The sequence below is a fragment of the Aulonocara stuartgranti genome (assembly GCF_965226115.1).
Source record: "Aulonocara stuartgranti genome assembly, chromosome: 7".
Classification (NCBI taxonomy): domain Eukaryota; kingdom Metazoa; phylum Chordata; class Actinopteri; order Cichliformes; family Cichlidae; genus Aulonocara; species Aulonocara stuartgranti.
The window spans coordinates 26,072,473-26,088,895 of NC_138945.1; the positions used below are offsets into that span (position 1 = coordinate 26,072,473).

At 43.5% G+C, this 16,423-nt stretch overlaps 1 protein-coding gene and 1 pseudogene across 4 annotated transcripts in view; one reads left to right on the forward strand and one right to left on the reverse strand.

The window, feature by feature from the left end:
* The window catches only part of LOC309712019 (sodium/glucose cotransporter 1-like), a 31,436-nt pseudogene extending 19,585 nt beyond the window's left edge, over window positions 1-11,851 (forward strand). The window contains exons 9-10 of the transcript XR_014280903.1: window positions 11,128-11,233; window positions 11,343-11,851. The product of XR_014280903.1 is annotated as a sodium/glucose cotransporter 1-like (transcript). The remainder of the gene's footprint in view (window positions 1-11,127; window positions 11,234-11,342) is intronic.
* On the reverse strand, window positions 433-7,288 carry LOC309710209 (uncharacterized protein). Of its 3 annotated transcripts, none has more exons than XR_014277681.1 (2): window positions 710-7,288; window positions 433-562 (listed from the first exon to the last, which is right to left on the reverse strand). XR_014277681.1 is itself a non-coding variant. In XM_082539481.1 (2 exons), exon 2 carries the CDS (start codon window positions 6,786-6,788, stop codon window positions 948-950), a length of 5,841 nt encoding a protein of 1,946 aa, XP_082395607.1. In that variant the 5' UTR covers window positions 6,789-6,974; window positions 7,122-7,288; the 3' UTR covers window positions 433-947. The 3 variants fall into 3 exon arrangements, 2 of the variants coding, with proteins under 2 accessions (XP_082395607.1, XP_082395608.1); XM_082539481.1 differs by having other exon boundaries at window positions 433-6,974; window positions 7,122-7,288; XM_082539482.1 differs by having other exon boundaries at window positions 433-6,259; window positions 6,393-7,288.
* Window positions 11,852-16,423: the final 4,572 nt, after the last annotated feature.

The window sequence follows — 16,423 nt, forward strand, 5'->3', positions numbered from 1 at the left end:
CCACGAGAGAAATCCCACGCCTGGACCATCATTGACTGCTGCCATGATTCTAGCCTACGTCACAGCGTCATGTGCGCCTTTTACATCCAACACAAAAACTGCAGTCGTGGTGCTTTCGATTGTACTCAGAACTCGGAAATTCTGCCTTCTGAATAGGAAGATGTAGGTAACACCAGACTGCAGATGAGCTGCATACAGGGCTGGACTGGGACAAAAAAATCGTCCCGGGCATTTTGACTAGAGACCGTCCCACCATTATAGGAAAAATCATAAAGCCTTTGAATGAAAACAAACACTGTTGTGACAGTGATGTACACTGTTTTGATGGTATATATGCATCAATCTATCAATCGTTTGTTGTAAGATTCAGATAATTATTTTTTAAAAGCTAGACATTTTAAATGAGAATAAGAAAGAAAAGTATTTCTGTACTGTTGCACCCAATGTGACCCAGTGTCCTATATTGAGATTCACAGCCAGCTAAACTCTCTCTTGCATCACTTCCTCCAAGGAACAGGCACGTGTTGTATTTGGACAGGATTTAATGCAAAAAAGTGTGAAACTGAAATGATACAGAATACAGAAATGTCACATAAACATTAGCTTGGGTTGAACTTAAGTGGACATATAAAACACATCAAAAGTTTCCAAATCACTTCAATAATGTCATATACCCTCTCTTAAAGGTAAACACAATTAAGAAACTTACTCATATTGCCACTCAAAGGGATTTAACGGAGTGGATGGCTTTGGATCAGAGGAAAACACGCCATGTCTTGCTTCACTCATGAGCAAACACTTCCTATCACACTTCTTTTAGTGACTAATTGGCTCAACATAGCAAACTGTGCAAACCTGCGCCCCCTATAGGCCTGGAGAAATAACGTACAAACAGTTCCAGTACACTCCCCGCCTGGCATTATTTTAAGATTGCCACTAGACCCTATTTACACATGAGACCAATCTCTCAGAAGAAGGATACAGTCCGAAATGGGTCTACAGAATGTCTTTGCAATCTTGTCGCGTGTCACCTTCACTTCCATCTTTCTGACAACTCCGTCTCTGCTTGGAAGTGTCTTCACGATGACACCCATAGGCCACTCATTTCTTTTTAGTTGCTTGTCCTTCAGAAGAACAACGTCTCCTTCCTTCAAGTTTGGTTTGCTGCGCTGCCATTTCTGACGACCTTGGAGCATGTGGAGGTACTCCCTCTGCCACCTGGCCCAGAATGTGTCGGCAAGGGCTTGAACTCTCTTCCACTGCCGTGTATATATGTCGGCCTTGGTGAATTCCCCAGGTGGAGTTGGAATCGGATCGAACTTCTGGGTGAGCAGAGCTGAGGGGGTCAGGATTAAGGGAGCGTCTGGATCCGAGGAAACGGGTACAAGTGGCCTTGCGTTGATAATAGCCGTGACTTCCGCCATTAACGTTGTCAGGACCTCGTGAGTTAGAGTAGGGTTTCCTGCTTGTAGGAGCATTGAGTCCAGGATGCGTCGTGAGATGCCTATCATACGCTCCCAGGCGCCACCCATGTGAGATGAGTGAGGAGCATTAAACACCCAGGAACACCTCTGCTTGCGTAGGTAGTCATCCACACTTGTATCACCAGGTTTTGGGGAATGCAACTTTAGGTCCTTGGAGGCACCAATGAAATTGGTTCCGCAATCTGACCTCAACTGTTTGGCAGGGCCTCTGATCGCAAAGAACCTGCGAAGAGCATTGATGAAACTGGAAGAGCTGAGAGTTTCAATCACTTCAATATGAACAGCCCGTGTAGACATGCAAGTGAACAAGACTGCCCATCTCTTACTGTTTGCATGACCACCTTTGGTGCGGCGTGTTGAAACCTCCCACGGTCCAAATACATCGAGGCCAACATAAGAGAATGGGGGGTCCGTCTGAAGGCGTTCGGCAGGTAAGTTAGACATGATTTGCTGCTCTGTTCTACCTCGAAGCTTTCTGCAGGTGACACATTTGTGGATTACACTGCTGATAGACCTCTTAGAACCAACTACCCATAAGCCACTTGCTCTCACAGCCCCCTCAGTGAAGTGTCTTCCTTGGTGCTGGGTGGCTTCATGGTGATGTCGAATGAGCAGTGTTGCAATGTGATGCTTCCCTGGTATCAGAAGAGGGTTAGCCTGATGACTCGGCAAGCCAGACTCTGCAAGTCGACCTCCTACTCGCAATAAGTTTTTGCCATCGACGATGGGATGAAGTTTGTGAAGAGCACTGTTGCGAGGTAAGTCTCGTTTCGCCATGATGCATTTTATTTCTTCTGCATAGGCTTCACGCTGGACACACCTGATGATTGTGTGCTCTGCTTCATATAACGCTTCATCTGTGAGACTAGCCTTACAAAGATGCCAGCCGCTACAGGCACCACCATCTTTAGACTTGAAACTGTGGGAGATGTGGCGAAGGTAGGCCACCGCTTGGACAAGGGAAGTCCATTTTGAGAATCTTTCAAAGCGTGATGAACCCAAGGCACCTGGAGCAGTTGTGGTCACAAGCACATTGACGTTACGTCGAATTTCAATGTCCGACTCTGGATCGACGAGTTCAAATGGACCCTTTTCTGGGGAGAGAGTCTCGTGATTGAGAAGAAATGCTGGGCCGTACAACCATGAAGTACCAGAGAGTTTGTCTGCTGGTACAGACCGAGAGCCATGATCGGCAGGATTGTGCTCTGATGGGACGTATCTCCATTGATCTGGTAGGGAAGACTGCTTGATTCTCTGTACACGATTGTTCACATATACATGGAATCTTCTGTTTTGATTGTTAATGTATCCTAACACCACTTTACTGTCAGTGTAGAATGTTGTCTTGTCAATCTTTACGTTTAGTTCTACTGTGAGAAGCTCTGACATCTCCACAGCAAGCACTGCAGCGCACAGCTCTAATCGAGGAATGGTCGGTTCTGGTACAGGAGCTAGTTTGGCCTTACCCATAACGAATCCGACCTCACTGTGCCTATCTTCATGTGTGACCTTCAGGTAAGCTACCGCAGCGATGGCTTTCACTGAAGCGTCTGAGAAAACACAAAGTTCGATGAATGTGGCTTGTGAGATGGAGAACGTGACGTAGGGGCGGGGAATGTGCAGGTTTGTGAGACTTCGTAGCGAGTCATGCCACCTTCTCCAGCCGTCGTACATGTCTTGGGGTAAGGAACTGTCCCACTCAAGGTTGCCGCTGGAGAGCTCTCTGAGAAGAAGTCTGCCTTTGATGGTTACAGGTGCAAGCAAACCAAGAGGGTCAAACAAGCTGTTCACTGTTGAGAGTACGCCCCGGCGAGTGAAGGGTTTTTGCTCTTGTGGAACGTGGAATGTGAACGTGTCTGTTGTGGGGTTCCAACTTACCCCCAAGCTGCGCTGGACTGGAAGCTCATCTGTTGTTAAATCGAGATCTTTGATATCTTTGGCCCTATCCTCAGGGGGGAATGCACTCACCACTTCCACTTTATTGGAAGCAATCTTGTGGAGACGTAGATTTGAGAGGGCAAGCATTTTCTGAGTTCTCTGTAGGACATCAACAGCCTCAGCTGCAGTTGGGAAAGACTTTAATGCGTCATCGACATAGAAGTTGTGCTCTACGAAGTCTCGGGCATCAGTTCCATACTCGCTTTCTGCTTCCCTTGCTGCCAGTCTCAGCCCGTAAATTGCCACTGCAGGGGAAGGACTGTTACCAAAGACATGCACCCTCATTCTGTAGTCTACTACGTCTTTGCCAAGGTCGTTGTCTTTGTACCAAAGAAAGCGAAGGTAGTCTCTGTGGTCTTCTTGGACCACAAAGCAGTAGAACATTTGTTCAATGTCAGCTGTGACTGCGACTGGTTCTTTCCTGAAGCGAAGCAGCACACCCAAAAGTGTGTTGTTCAGGTCCGGGCCAGAAAGCAGCACCTCATTGAGGCACACTCCATCAAACTGTGCACTCGAATCAAACACAACGCGTATCTTCCCTGGCTTTTGGGGATGGTACACACCAAAAATGGGGAGATACCAGTTCTCTTTGTCTCTATTGGGAGGTGGTGCGAGCTCTGCATGTTGGTTATCTAGCATTTTCTGCATGAATTCCACAAAATGTGTTTTCATTTCTGGTTTCTTGTCGAGCGTACGTCGTAACGACATCAGCCGTTGGTAGGCGTAGGACCGGTTATCCGGGAGTTTGCGTCTGGGGGTTCGGAACGGGAGTGGTGCAACCCAGCTGTTTGTATTGTCCTTGAAGAAGCCTGCCATCTTTTTCAAAAAGATTACATCTTCAGCTGAATGAGCAAGGTGGTTGTCGTTGCTGGTGTGACAAAACACAGAGTCTCCCAAATTCTCAGCCGTGGGCTTTTGGTGTGAGAGAGCAGATGGCGGTTGACTGGAGATGGCTTTGGTTTGGCTCAGACTGAAGTCCTCCTTTACACTAAGGTGACTGTCGCAGGGAGTGAGATAGCTTGGGCGCCCATTGTCCAATACATAGGTTTTCAGAACATTCACTTTACTTGGCTTGTGGGCATTACCAAGACACACATCGCCAATGATAACCCAGCCCAGGTCAAGCTTCTGTGCAAATGGGTCATTATCTCTGCCATTGATTTGCTCCCTCACTTTGTGAACTCTCAGAAGGTTGCGTCCTATCAGCAACAGAATGTCTGCACTTGGGTCGAGAGGTGGTATTTGAGCAGCTATTGCTTTCAGGTGCGGGTGGTGTAAAGCAGCTTCTGCAGTTGGCACCTCTTCCCTGTTGTTGGGGATGGCATTGCACTCAATGAGCGCGGGGAGAGGGAAACTCATTTTTCCATCTAATGACTCAACCATGTAGCCACATGCTCTTCTACCAGTCGTGTGTGTTACACCACTACAAGTTTTCAGCATGTATGGTTCAGGTGTGGTTTGTATGTTAAATATGTCAAAAAACTCTGTCTTTGCAAGTGACTGGTTACTTTGATCGTCAATTATTGCATACATCCTTCTGGCGTTGTCTCGCTGACCCTTGGGATAGACTTGCACTAAGCAAACCTTAGAACAGGATCTCCCTGTGATTTTATTTCCACATACCTCTGTGCATGTGGCAGTAACATCCGGGGCTTGTGGATTTGCTTGCTCCCCGCCGTGCACTTCAGGAGATGAAGGAGGTCTGAGCATTTGCTGTGTTGGGGCAGGATGAAGAGCTGCCAGGTGTTTCTCACTATTGCACTCTTCACACTTAATCATGACTGTACAGTCTTTGGCTTGGTGGCCGGTGGAAGCAAGGCAGCGGTAACAAATGCTATTGTCTCTGAGGAACCTCTTCCTCTGCTCAAGCAGCATAGCTCTAAAGCCCCTGCATCTTTTGAGTGGGTGGGGTTTGTGATGTATGGGGCACTGTCTTTCAATGTCTTCGTCTGCTTTTTTTACCTTTGATCCCTCTGATGATATGTCCATCTTGTGCACTGTAACCGATGACCTTTGGTTGTGGTTACTTAACGGTTTTTCTTTTCTGTAGCTGGACATGTGGTTGGCATAGGAAAGAGTCGTGTTGAAAGGTGTGGTAAAGCTTGGATCATTCCTTGCTTTTGCTTGACGTTTCACAAATTCGACAAAGAATGAGAATGGTGGGAAGCTAACATTGTGGTCTTCTTTAAACTTTGACCCTACCATTGTCCACTTCTCTTGAAGATGGAAGGGCAGCTTCTCCACAATTGGATGTACTCCCCTAGCTGTGTCGAGGTAACTTAAACCAGGCAAATAACCATCTAGCTTTGCAGCTTGGAGTTCACACAGCAGATCTGATAGGTCGCGAAGCTTGTGTGGTTCTTTACTGGAGAGCTTTGGAAAGTCTCGTATTCGGGCAAACAGGGAGTTTTCTATTGCTTCTGGTGAGCCGTAACATTCCTCTAGTCTCAACCATATCATGTTCAGACCGGCAGGTGGATGCTTTATGTTGACTGCTTTTAATCTCTTGGCGTGTTCAGAAGACTCTGGGCCTAACCACTTAATGAGTAGGTTGATTTCTTCAGTGGCTGTTAGACCAAGGTCCCTAACAGTGCTCTGGAATGTGGCTTTCCAACTAAGGTAATTTTCTGGCTTGTCGTCAAATTTAGACAGCCCTCCAGTTATTAGCTGACTCTTGGCTAAGAATCTGGCGAGGTCGCTTGCTATGGTGTCTGCATTATCATTTGAGCTTAATCCGTGCTGCAGTTGTAATGCATCGTGGAGAGTCTGTGGACTTACATCTCTTTGTAGTCGTCTCTCTGCCCCATCTTGTGGCATGAATGAGTACTGCACTGGCTCTTGTTTGGGACAAAGAGGTGTGTACATTACTGGTTGTTTGGATTGTTCATTCTGATATTTACTGTCATCATGGTGAGATGTAATGTCTGGAACCAGGTCAGTGTGGCTGTGTTTATTTATGTATTCACTCACTTTTTGCTCTGGGGTTACTTGTAGGGGTGACAATGGCCACTCTTCCCCTGATTCAGCTTTGTCAAATTGAGCTGCTGCTGACTCCATTACCTCTGCTTTAGCCAAGGCTGCATCTGCTTCCTTTTGGAGGTTGATTACATCCAGAGTTGCTTCTAGACGGGCCTTTTCTACTTTAATGTTCATCTCCTTCTCAGCGTAAGCTAATCTGGCTTTTGCTGCTTGAGCTTCTGCTTGTGCCCGCGCTGCTGCCATACTGGCTCGGGTTGATGCTGACGACCTGCTTGAACATGCTGCAGATGATCTAACAGTCAGTTTTCCTGAAGACTTTGAGGACCTTCTTGAGCGAGTGGACCTTGCTTCCTCGTCGTTTTGACCTTCAGCCTCTGATTTCTCCATGTTAGAGTAGAACTGTCACTCGACGTCCCTCGCAGAGCGCTATGATTTCACTGTACTGTTGCACCCAATGTGACCCAGTGTCCTATATTGAGATTCACAGCCAGCTAAACTCTCTCTTGCATCACTTCCTCCAAGGAACAGGCACGTGTTGTATTTGGACAGGATTTAATGCAAAAAAGTGTGAAACTGAAATGATACAGAATACAGAAATGTCACATAAACATTAGCTTGGGTTGAACTTAAGTGGACATATAAAACACATCAAAAGTTTCCAAATCACTTCAATAATGTCATATACCCTCTCTTAAAGGTAAACACAATTAAGAAACTTACTCATATTGCCACTCAAAGGGATTTAACGGAGTGGATGGCTTTGGATCAGAGGAAAACACGCCATGTCTTGCTTCACTCATGAGCAAACACTTCCTATCACACTTCTTTTAGTGACTAATTGGCTCAACATAGCAAACTGTGCAAACCTGCGCCCCCTATAGGCCTGGAGAAATAACGTACAAACAGTTCCAGTACAATTTCTTTGTGCCCCCCTTTCCCTGTTAATGCCCTACCTGGCCCCCTGGCAACACTTTGCTAGATCCGCACCTGCACAGTTACCAGCTGTCAGCTACCTAAAAAAGGATCCTGGGGTTATTTGTCTCTCAGAAACAGTTCATAACTTCCCTTCAACTCATTCATGTCACCTAAAAGGTAAACCTGTTTCTCCATCACCTGTTCAGCTCTGATGATTCAGTAAGGACATCTCCTGGTTTCATCTTCATGTTTCCCTCTCACCAGATAACCAAACCATATCATGACCAGCAGGTTTACAGCTGTGGCTCCAGCAAACATCAGCTGATTCTAGAAATTAATATTAAATAAATTCTAACAACAGCTGATCAAGCTTAAACGTGCTGCTGTTGTTTAGCGCGACATCCGCTGGTTTCCTCTTTCGGCACAAAGTGAGCGATAAACAAACAAGAGAGCCGATCAGCTGATCATTGATCAGTTTCATGATTGAAGTAGAAACGGGAGAGGGAGGGGGGAGAATGAGAGAAGAAGAGGCAGCTGTGCAGCAAAGACACAGAATAACTCCAGCTTTGTGCCTTTTCCATTGTAGCTGAATTACGGGACAAACTGTTCCTTTTCACCTCAATAAGAAACGTTTAATATTTTCTCTGAATACCAGACAGGACGGTTGGCAACTCTAATAACTTATGAACAAAATAAAGTTCAACATCATTAACTTCATAGCACCCACCCAGCTGTATAGAAACTCCGTCATGCTAGCTAGCACGCAGTACGGAAAAAGTCAGAATAACGAAAATAAACTACACCTAAACTTGGTTTATATCTGACCCAGAGAGACTGCAGGTCATAACTTCTTACCTGAAGTTCAGTTCACACTTGGACCGGCGGCCGCCTCGGGTCTCTTTTCCTTCTGCGTCCCCTTTCCTTCATCCACCTGCTGGCCTCCACCACTTGCTAATGTTACTGAATCTGTGGAAGCTCCGCGATAGCCACCACACGAAGTAACGAGTAACGACCCTATCTAAATCCCAGTAACGAGTAACGCGTTCCTGATTTTGGCATAATAACTAGTTACCGTGCTCGTTACCACAATAATAACGCGAACGTGTCTGGGGGTGGGCGTCCGGGTACACACCGGCTCACTCCTTGGCGGCCGCTTGTCGGGGCCTGGGGCCTGGGGCTCGCTCGGGCCCCTTTGGAGGTGGGGTGCCCCCGGCCTCTCGGCCTAGGGCTCGGTCACTCAGGCGCAGCTGGGGGCCGGCGGAGCTCACGGGCGCGTCACTGCAACTCCCCCTGACTTCTGCTCCGCGGCTGCTGGGCGAGCCCTCATCTGGGACTCTCCTCAGCTCTTACTGGGACAGTGGCGCGGCTGCCCCTCTGTTGGTCTTCCATGGTCTCTTGTGTTCTGGGGGCCTCTGGATGTCTGGAGTTTTGATCTCCTCCATACCCGCTTCACACCCTGGAGGACGGGGCTGTGGCCCCCCCACACTCCCTAGCAGATCATTACATGGAGAAACCTTTGGAATGCAAGCATGCTGATCCACACAGGTATGCACACATGGGTATTCACAGACGCGGACTAAAGCTTTCTTGGCTGCTGCCTCAAAGCACACTGTGCGCTGTCTATCTTGCGTGCTGCACAATATCGTTTATTACTTAGTAAATACTGATATCTATGACTAGCTAGTTTATTGTGATGGTGCTTTGTTTTCTCTATTATTATGTTGCTCTTTGTTGTTTGCTGTCTCCTCTGTTTGTTTTTTTTGTTTGTTTGTTTTTTTTTCTCCATACAGGTGACCCAGGAGTTCTTTTTTTTCTCTCTCTCTTCCCCCCCTTCTCACCGTCTCTTCTCCCCTTTGGTTTTCTTTCTTTCTCTCCCCCTCTCTCTCTCATTCATTCCCCCTGTCCTATTTATTAAAAAAAAAAAAAAAAAAAAAAAAAATGACAAAGGATGAACTGAAGCTCTGCCATCACGTAATGTCGCATACTGCTGTTTCTGATGTCATTTAGAAAAAAAAAAAAAAAAAAAAAGAACGTAGTTACTGTAAAGCGTTACTTAATAACACGTTAGTCCCAACACTGCACATCAATGACATAGAGGTATTATGTCTGTAGCCTAGCGCAGCCTTGAAACTTTCTTCTCTTTGTTGCTCCTGTCATGATGATGAGGAACATACTGCTCTCCTATGAAGTCTGACAGACATCCACCATCACATGAACTCCATTATTTATTTGTTTGTTTTTTTGTCTTGGTATCCCAGAGCAGCAACTTCCAGTCGCCTTTGTTAATCTAGGTTCTGATTGGAAAACAGATATTTGTGACATATTTGTAAGATAGCCAATGCTCAGTTTATGTGATTGACACTGAAGATATTTACACAGAGGAGCACATTGATAATATTCATCAGCTAACAGTAAAGATTTCGGATGAACCAAACTAGCCAGATGTGGTCAAGTGCTGATCCAGATCTTTGGTGACCTACCAAGCCCTGATGATGCTGCTGTTTGCTTGTCTGTTACAACCATTCAAGCCGTGGCTCAGGAAGACATCGGTAATGAGTTGGTTCAGAGATACTTAAAAGAACTAGGTGCGAGGTAGTGGTGAAGCAAGTTTTTTGAGTGTTATTCAGAGTAAGGTCCAAAAAGCTCAACATAACCCCAACACTCACAATGACACCCAACTAAGAATAGTGGCACATCCCCCCAACACTGTAACTATTGATCAATTGATCATGGTGAACCTACCTACAGTGCACCTTCCAGTGCTGTGGTGGAACTTGATAGTATTGATCTCACTCTACTAAACCCAACTCAGATCTAGAAGCTCTTGGTCAACACAAACCAAATCACGCACCTTTGCTGGCCACACTCCCTCTCCCACTGGTGAGGTAGACTATGAAGCATGACAGACTCAAGTAGATCTCCTTCTTCGTGCTTACCTTTATAATGATGAACAAAAGATGAGTAAATACTTTGAAGGTTGCTCAGTCCAGTTGCAGAAGTTGTTAAGCTTCTTGGTATGAACTCCCTACCCACTGCTTATATTAATCAGCTTCAATTAATATAAGCAATTTAGTGTTGTAGAGAAGTGTTGTTTGCAGCATTTCTCAGATCCAATCAGAATAGTGAGGAAAAACTGTCAGCATTCTTGAAAATACCCCATCATTGCAAACAAGGAGGGGCTCATAGCTGATCCCCGACTTAATCCCACCCCATCTTGCATCCATCTGTTACTTCTACCGCACGCGACACTGTAGTTTCACTGCTCTCTTACATATTAATCTTACATACTTCTCTGGCACTCATGACTTCTTCACGCGATACAACAGTTCCTCTCTTGATACCCTACCATATACTTTCTCCACATCTACAACACCTCCCGACCTCTCATGATCCTGTCTGACACTCTCTTCACTTCTACAACAGTATACACATACTCTTAGTTTGAATCCATCTCCAGTGCTCTTGGCCTTGCTTCTATTCCATCTACTCTTTTGCACACAATACATCTATCTTCTTCATTATATCCTCCAGCTCTCTCCCTTTACCAGCGATAGTTGTAACCAGCCTACATTTAATGTTGCCTCTACACTCCTGCTTTTTTCTTCTATCTTGCTGCCTCCTAACACACCTTCCCTCTATCCTCATCCTCCAGCTTCCACCAGACTGATCTAGTATGGAGATTTAACTTGCTTTAACCTTCATATCTGCTGAGTCTCCTTGTTAAACTGTGTTTAATCAGTTATTAAGAAGTAAAATAAAATGATAAATTTTCTGATAATATTTTTTACCACATTTTGTGCCGTTTGACTAGTTGTATCGACTGTGCTGGAGCCTGAGGAACTGTACAGAGGAGAGGGTCGATCTTGAGATGGATGATTGGACTGATAACCAAGATTCCAACAGTGTGGACTCAGACGGTAATGAGCTGACATACGCAGCAGAGTAAAATATAGCACAGTAAATATGCATCCATACATATAAACAAATACATGCAGACTTTCGTTTGTCTTGTTTCTTCTTTTGCAGATGATGAGCCTGGCTTCTTGAAGAAAGCGGTGATGTGCTTCTGCGGCCTGGAAACCAAAAAAGCCCCCAAGCTGACTAAAGAAGAGGAGGAAGCGCTGCAAAGGAAGCTGACAGACACCTCAGAGGTGCCTCTGTGGAGGAACGTAGTCAATGTCAACGCCGTCATCCTTCTGTGTGTGGCTGTGTTCTGTCATGCCTATTTTGGCTAAGAGAGCTTTTTTCAACTGCTCTCTGACTCTCTAATTTATACCTCTCTGACCTGTCTTCCCCATGTGATGTTTTGTGTAATGTATGTATGGTCGAAGGGTAAGATGGCGCCGCCATTGCGTGCCTTATGAAATTTCCCCTTGTGGGACTAATAAAGGTATATCAATCAATTAATTTATACAAATTTAACAGACTGCTCAATAGGCCTCAGCCCTAAAACCCTGTTTAAACCTTATATGTTTAGAGCACTGTGCTTGTCTTTATCGCTTCTTGATATTTAAATGTTTAAGTGAACCAGTAGACAGTACTGTAATAATACAGTGGTATGCAAAAGTTTGGGGACCCTTGATAATTTTCATGATTTTCCTTCATAAATTATTGGTTGTTTGGATCAGCAATTTCATTTAAATATATCATGTAGGAGATGAACACAATGATATTTGAGAAGTTAAATGAAGTTGATTTATGAAGGAAAATCATGAAAATTATCAAGAGTGCCTTGATACCTTGCCCTGTGTCATGTATTACTGCTAATGTTCATGTGATCCATTCCCTTCTCTGTCAGCTAATTCAAACGGCTCTACACTCTTGCACTTATGTATTCTGTATCATTACTACTGTATCAGTGTTGCAATTATTATATTTGAAAAGCACTCTCCTTTTTTTTTTTTTAACTCTTTGAGGTATTTGAAAGCTTAAGTGAAGTAAACTGTGCTGTAACATAATAACACATATTAGACCTCAAACAAGTTTAGGTAATATATAAATATTTGCACATTTATATGTTATCTATATTAACGGTAACTTTACAAAAGATCTTAAATGGAGCTGCAGGTTTGTCTTCACTCCAAAACAATTAGTGGAAATCTACGATTTTATTTTTCATGAATTATAATGGATGAGACTTAACATTTTCAGACATAATTTAATTGAAAGTTTTGTGTTTAAATGCTTCATTATTGCTCGTGTGTAAAAGGAATTGTTACATAACTTTAAATGGAGCTTTATATTTAGCCACTCTAAAGAAGGTCTCTCCACTCCACAGCAATCTGTGCATGTTTAGATTTACTATTCACCACAAAAATGGTTCAAAAGTTTATCCCAAAATAAACTTTCATAAAGTTTCTTTTACTTAAAAACTAAGGAAACAAACATTTTTAACACGATCTGTGTGAGCTTAGTGCCATGTGGCTCGTGAAGCTGTTACTTTAGAGACACCTGTTGCTTGCTGATAGTACTTGCTCCTTTTTACAGAGGTTCACTTCATAGATCATATCCCTAAGTTGACTTTGTGATGGAGATCAGCACAAAACTACAAAGTAAGAGATATTTATTTTGTTCTGCATAAGTCTCCCTCTTTTTTAGGGCTTTATTTTTACTTACAAATGTATATTTATGTTCTTTTAATGGAAAAAGATGAAGATCTGTCTTTGATGTTTTGAGAGAGATCGATAGATCTATTACTCAATTTATAAAAACATTTTTGGAATTGGTAAAATATTAGAAAACAAATAGATGGATGGTTACACTGTTATGTGAAGGCTGTGTGCAGGCAGAAATGGTGGACCCAAAATGCAGACGCTCGGAGGCACAACGTGAACTCAAAACAGCTTTAATGCTGAACTCAAAGTAACAAACTTCCAAAATACAAACATTAATGCAGGCAGGAAAAACCAAGACACACAGCATGGGTGAGGGTAGATAAGAGTAGATTGCAACACAGACACACACAGGGCTTAAATACACAGAGGGAGCAATCAGGGAATAGGTAAAAGGAGAGAAACACAGCTGGGGCAAATGAGGCCTAACAAGACAAAGGAAGCAAAACCAGACGCATTTACATGACACACGGACTTTCAAAGTAAAACAGGAAACATAACACAGAGACGCGAACTTGACAAGGGGATACAGCTGACAGGGAAGACAGAGCCAGTGTTGCCAACTTAGCGACTTCGTCGCTATATTTAGCGAGTTTTCAGACCCCTTAGTGACTTTTTTTCTAAAAAAAAGTTGCTAAAAAAAGATGTGAAAGCGCGTATCGCTTTTACTCTCAACAAGCAGCGGGTGCTGTAATGCAGTCAGTTCTTCTTTTACTCTTTTAGGCTACGTTCACACTGCAGGTCTTAATGCTCAATTCAGATTTTTTGATCAAATCCGATTTTTTTGTCTGCTCGTTCACACTACAAATAAAATGCGACAGCAAACGAGCTCTAGTGTGAACGCTCAAAGCGGCCCGCATGCGCAAAAGAAGATGTCACACAACGCGCTCTGTTTAGACACAGAGCAAACAATATTGTTTGACTGATGGCCCTTAATATAAAGACTTCGGACTTCACGTTTCCCAATTTTTGCTTTAAGTTATTTTGTTATTTACATAATAATGTAGATAACCTAATAATTATCCTTATTGCTGTTTTAGAGAGGAGCGGTGCTTCAAAGGATAGTTGCAGATTTCTGTCAGAATCTGCAGATTATGCAGTACAAATAAAATGTTCACGTTTCTCCAACGTTGTCTTCCCAGCAGTTTCACCGGATGGCCAGGAAGCGTTCGCGATGTCTTATCGGGCGCTTCTCCGGTGCTGATAATTGGCGTCTGTCTTGTGTCAGTGACGTAAAAGACGGATTTAATGCGACTTGACCGTTCACACAGCAGTCGCTTTCTGAAACATCGGATATGTATCGGATTCAGGACCACATACGAAAGTGACCCAGATCGGATTTGAAAATATTGGATTTGTGCCGTTCACACTGTCATACCATGATCGGATACGGGTCGCATAGGATAAAAAAAAATCGGATTTGATGCGCTTTTGCCTGCAGTGTGAACGTAGCTTTACTCTTATGCTGTTTTGTGGATCACAAGGTTTAAAACTACTTATAAACACACACACACAAAGTAACTCCACCAGAGTGCCTATTTCGGGTCACTTTTGCCGGTCCAAGCCCGGGTAAAGGAGCAGGGTTGGAATTGTGACATTAAAAAAACAATAATTGCTAAAATAAATTTAATTTGTAGTTCTAAATAAACTCTAAATGCATTTAGGACGTTTTTTACTCACTTTATGTCTCTTCCACAATGTTATTTCTCTCTCCAACAACATAGGTTACAATTAGATTAGCATGACCAATTATGCAAATTAGGCGATGACGTCATTTAGCGACTTCTAGCGACTTATAGGACAACCAATAGCGATTTTCCTTACTGAGGAGTTGGCAACACTGGACAGAGCAACTAGAGAACAAAGAGACATAAACCATAAGACAGAACTCTAACAAAGAAACCAAAGACTAGCGATGATAAGTAATATAATAAACTCAAAACCCTGGGTCAACGACCCAGGCATCCTAACATACACATTTACACTTAAATAAGAAACTTTTTTTTGCTGCTACAGCTTTATGTTAGCCTGCTGTTATCAGACAATGATAAGATGAAGGATTTGTATGCTTTACTTGACTGTTTTATTGCACTTATCACAAGGTAAAACACCTGTAGGTAAACAATGTTGTGACCAAAGACCCTTCCTGATTTTCTTATTGTAATATTTATCAGACTCTCATATTTCAGATCATTAAACACATTTTTTTATATTCAAATACAAATAAACATAAAACTGTAATTTTTAATTCATTAACCACATTTATTAAACATCCAAGTTCAATATCACAAGCCACAACCAGGCCTCATTACACCTGCTACACATTCTGAATCAAGAAATCACTGAAACAGAACCCGTCTGTCAAAATGACGCAGTCTAAAAGATCTCAAACATCACGCCATGACCTAAAGAAACTGAAAAACAGATCAGAAGCACAGTAACTGACATCTATCAGTCTGTCAATTGGCAGGCGGGACTCAAAGGCAGGACTCTGACAACAGGGTAAATTAAGCTATTTAGCAGATAAACTATTTACAGCAGGAATTAATCCACAGTCTATTCACCAGATCTAGCTCTAACTATAAACTTTATCAAAAAGAAAAGTTTCAAGTCTAATTTTGAAAGTAGGGAGGGTGTCTGTCTCCTGAATCCAAACTGAGAGCTGATTACACAAAAACCTTCTGAGCTGTCCCACCATCTCTATCCACACTAGCCACAAGCCACCAGGCTGTTACTGTAGAGACACGGCAGACATTGCCGGCTTACAGCCAATCCTCCTGAGGTGGTCCATCACCGCCGAAGTTGACCCGTAGTCAAGTTCCATCTCTGATGCTGTCCAGGCCCCATAACTGTTCTACAGCCTTGCACCTCACCAGTGTTTGACTTTGCAGTGCTCTGTTTCTTGTTTTTGTTCACTTGAGCCTACGAGGTAGCTCTTCTGTGTTTGTAACCCTCTTCAACACAAGTTGTTTTGTTTCCCTGATGTATAATTTACAAGATTTGTAAATTGGCATTTAACAGTGTACACTAGGGATGGGAATCAAGAACGAAACAGTTGCATTATACTCCTAACACAACTTTGGTTCTTTGCAAACATCTGCTGTTTTTTACAGGATGTGTAAAACACTGATGAGCAGTCAGGCTGGTGCCTCCATTTCTACCTATTCATGTTTCCACTGTATAATCACCACCACAGCTACAGTCTCACGCCACACACTTGGGAGTGTGTGGTGTGAGACTGTAGCCTCAGGGTTATATATTTTTAAATGATAATTATGAGACAATGTGTTTCAGTTATTTTACAGAGTAACATGAAAGTAATGTAGCGAGTAGTGTAATGAAGTACTTCTCATTTTTCCCAACACCGATCATAGCAAAGAGGGGAAATACCTCCAACAATGTGTTATCCTGTGGCGGACCACCAGGTGGCTCCACTCACACCCAAGTTGAAGGAAAGTGTTGGGGTGGAGATTTTGGCGCTCACTATATGTGAAG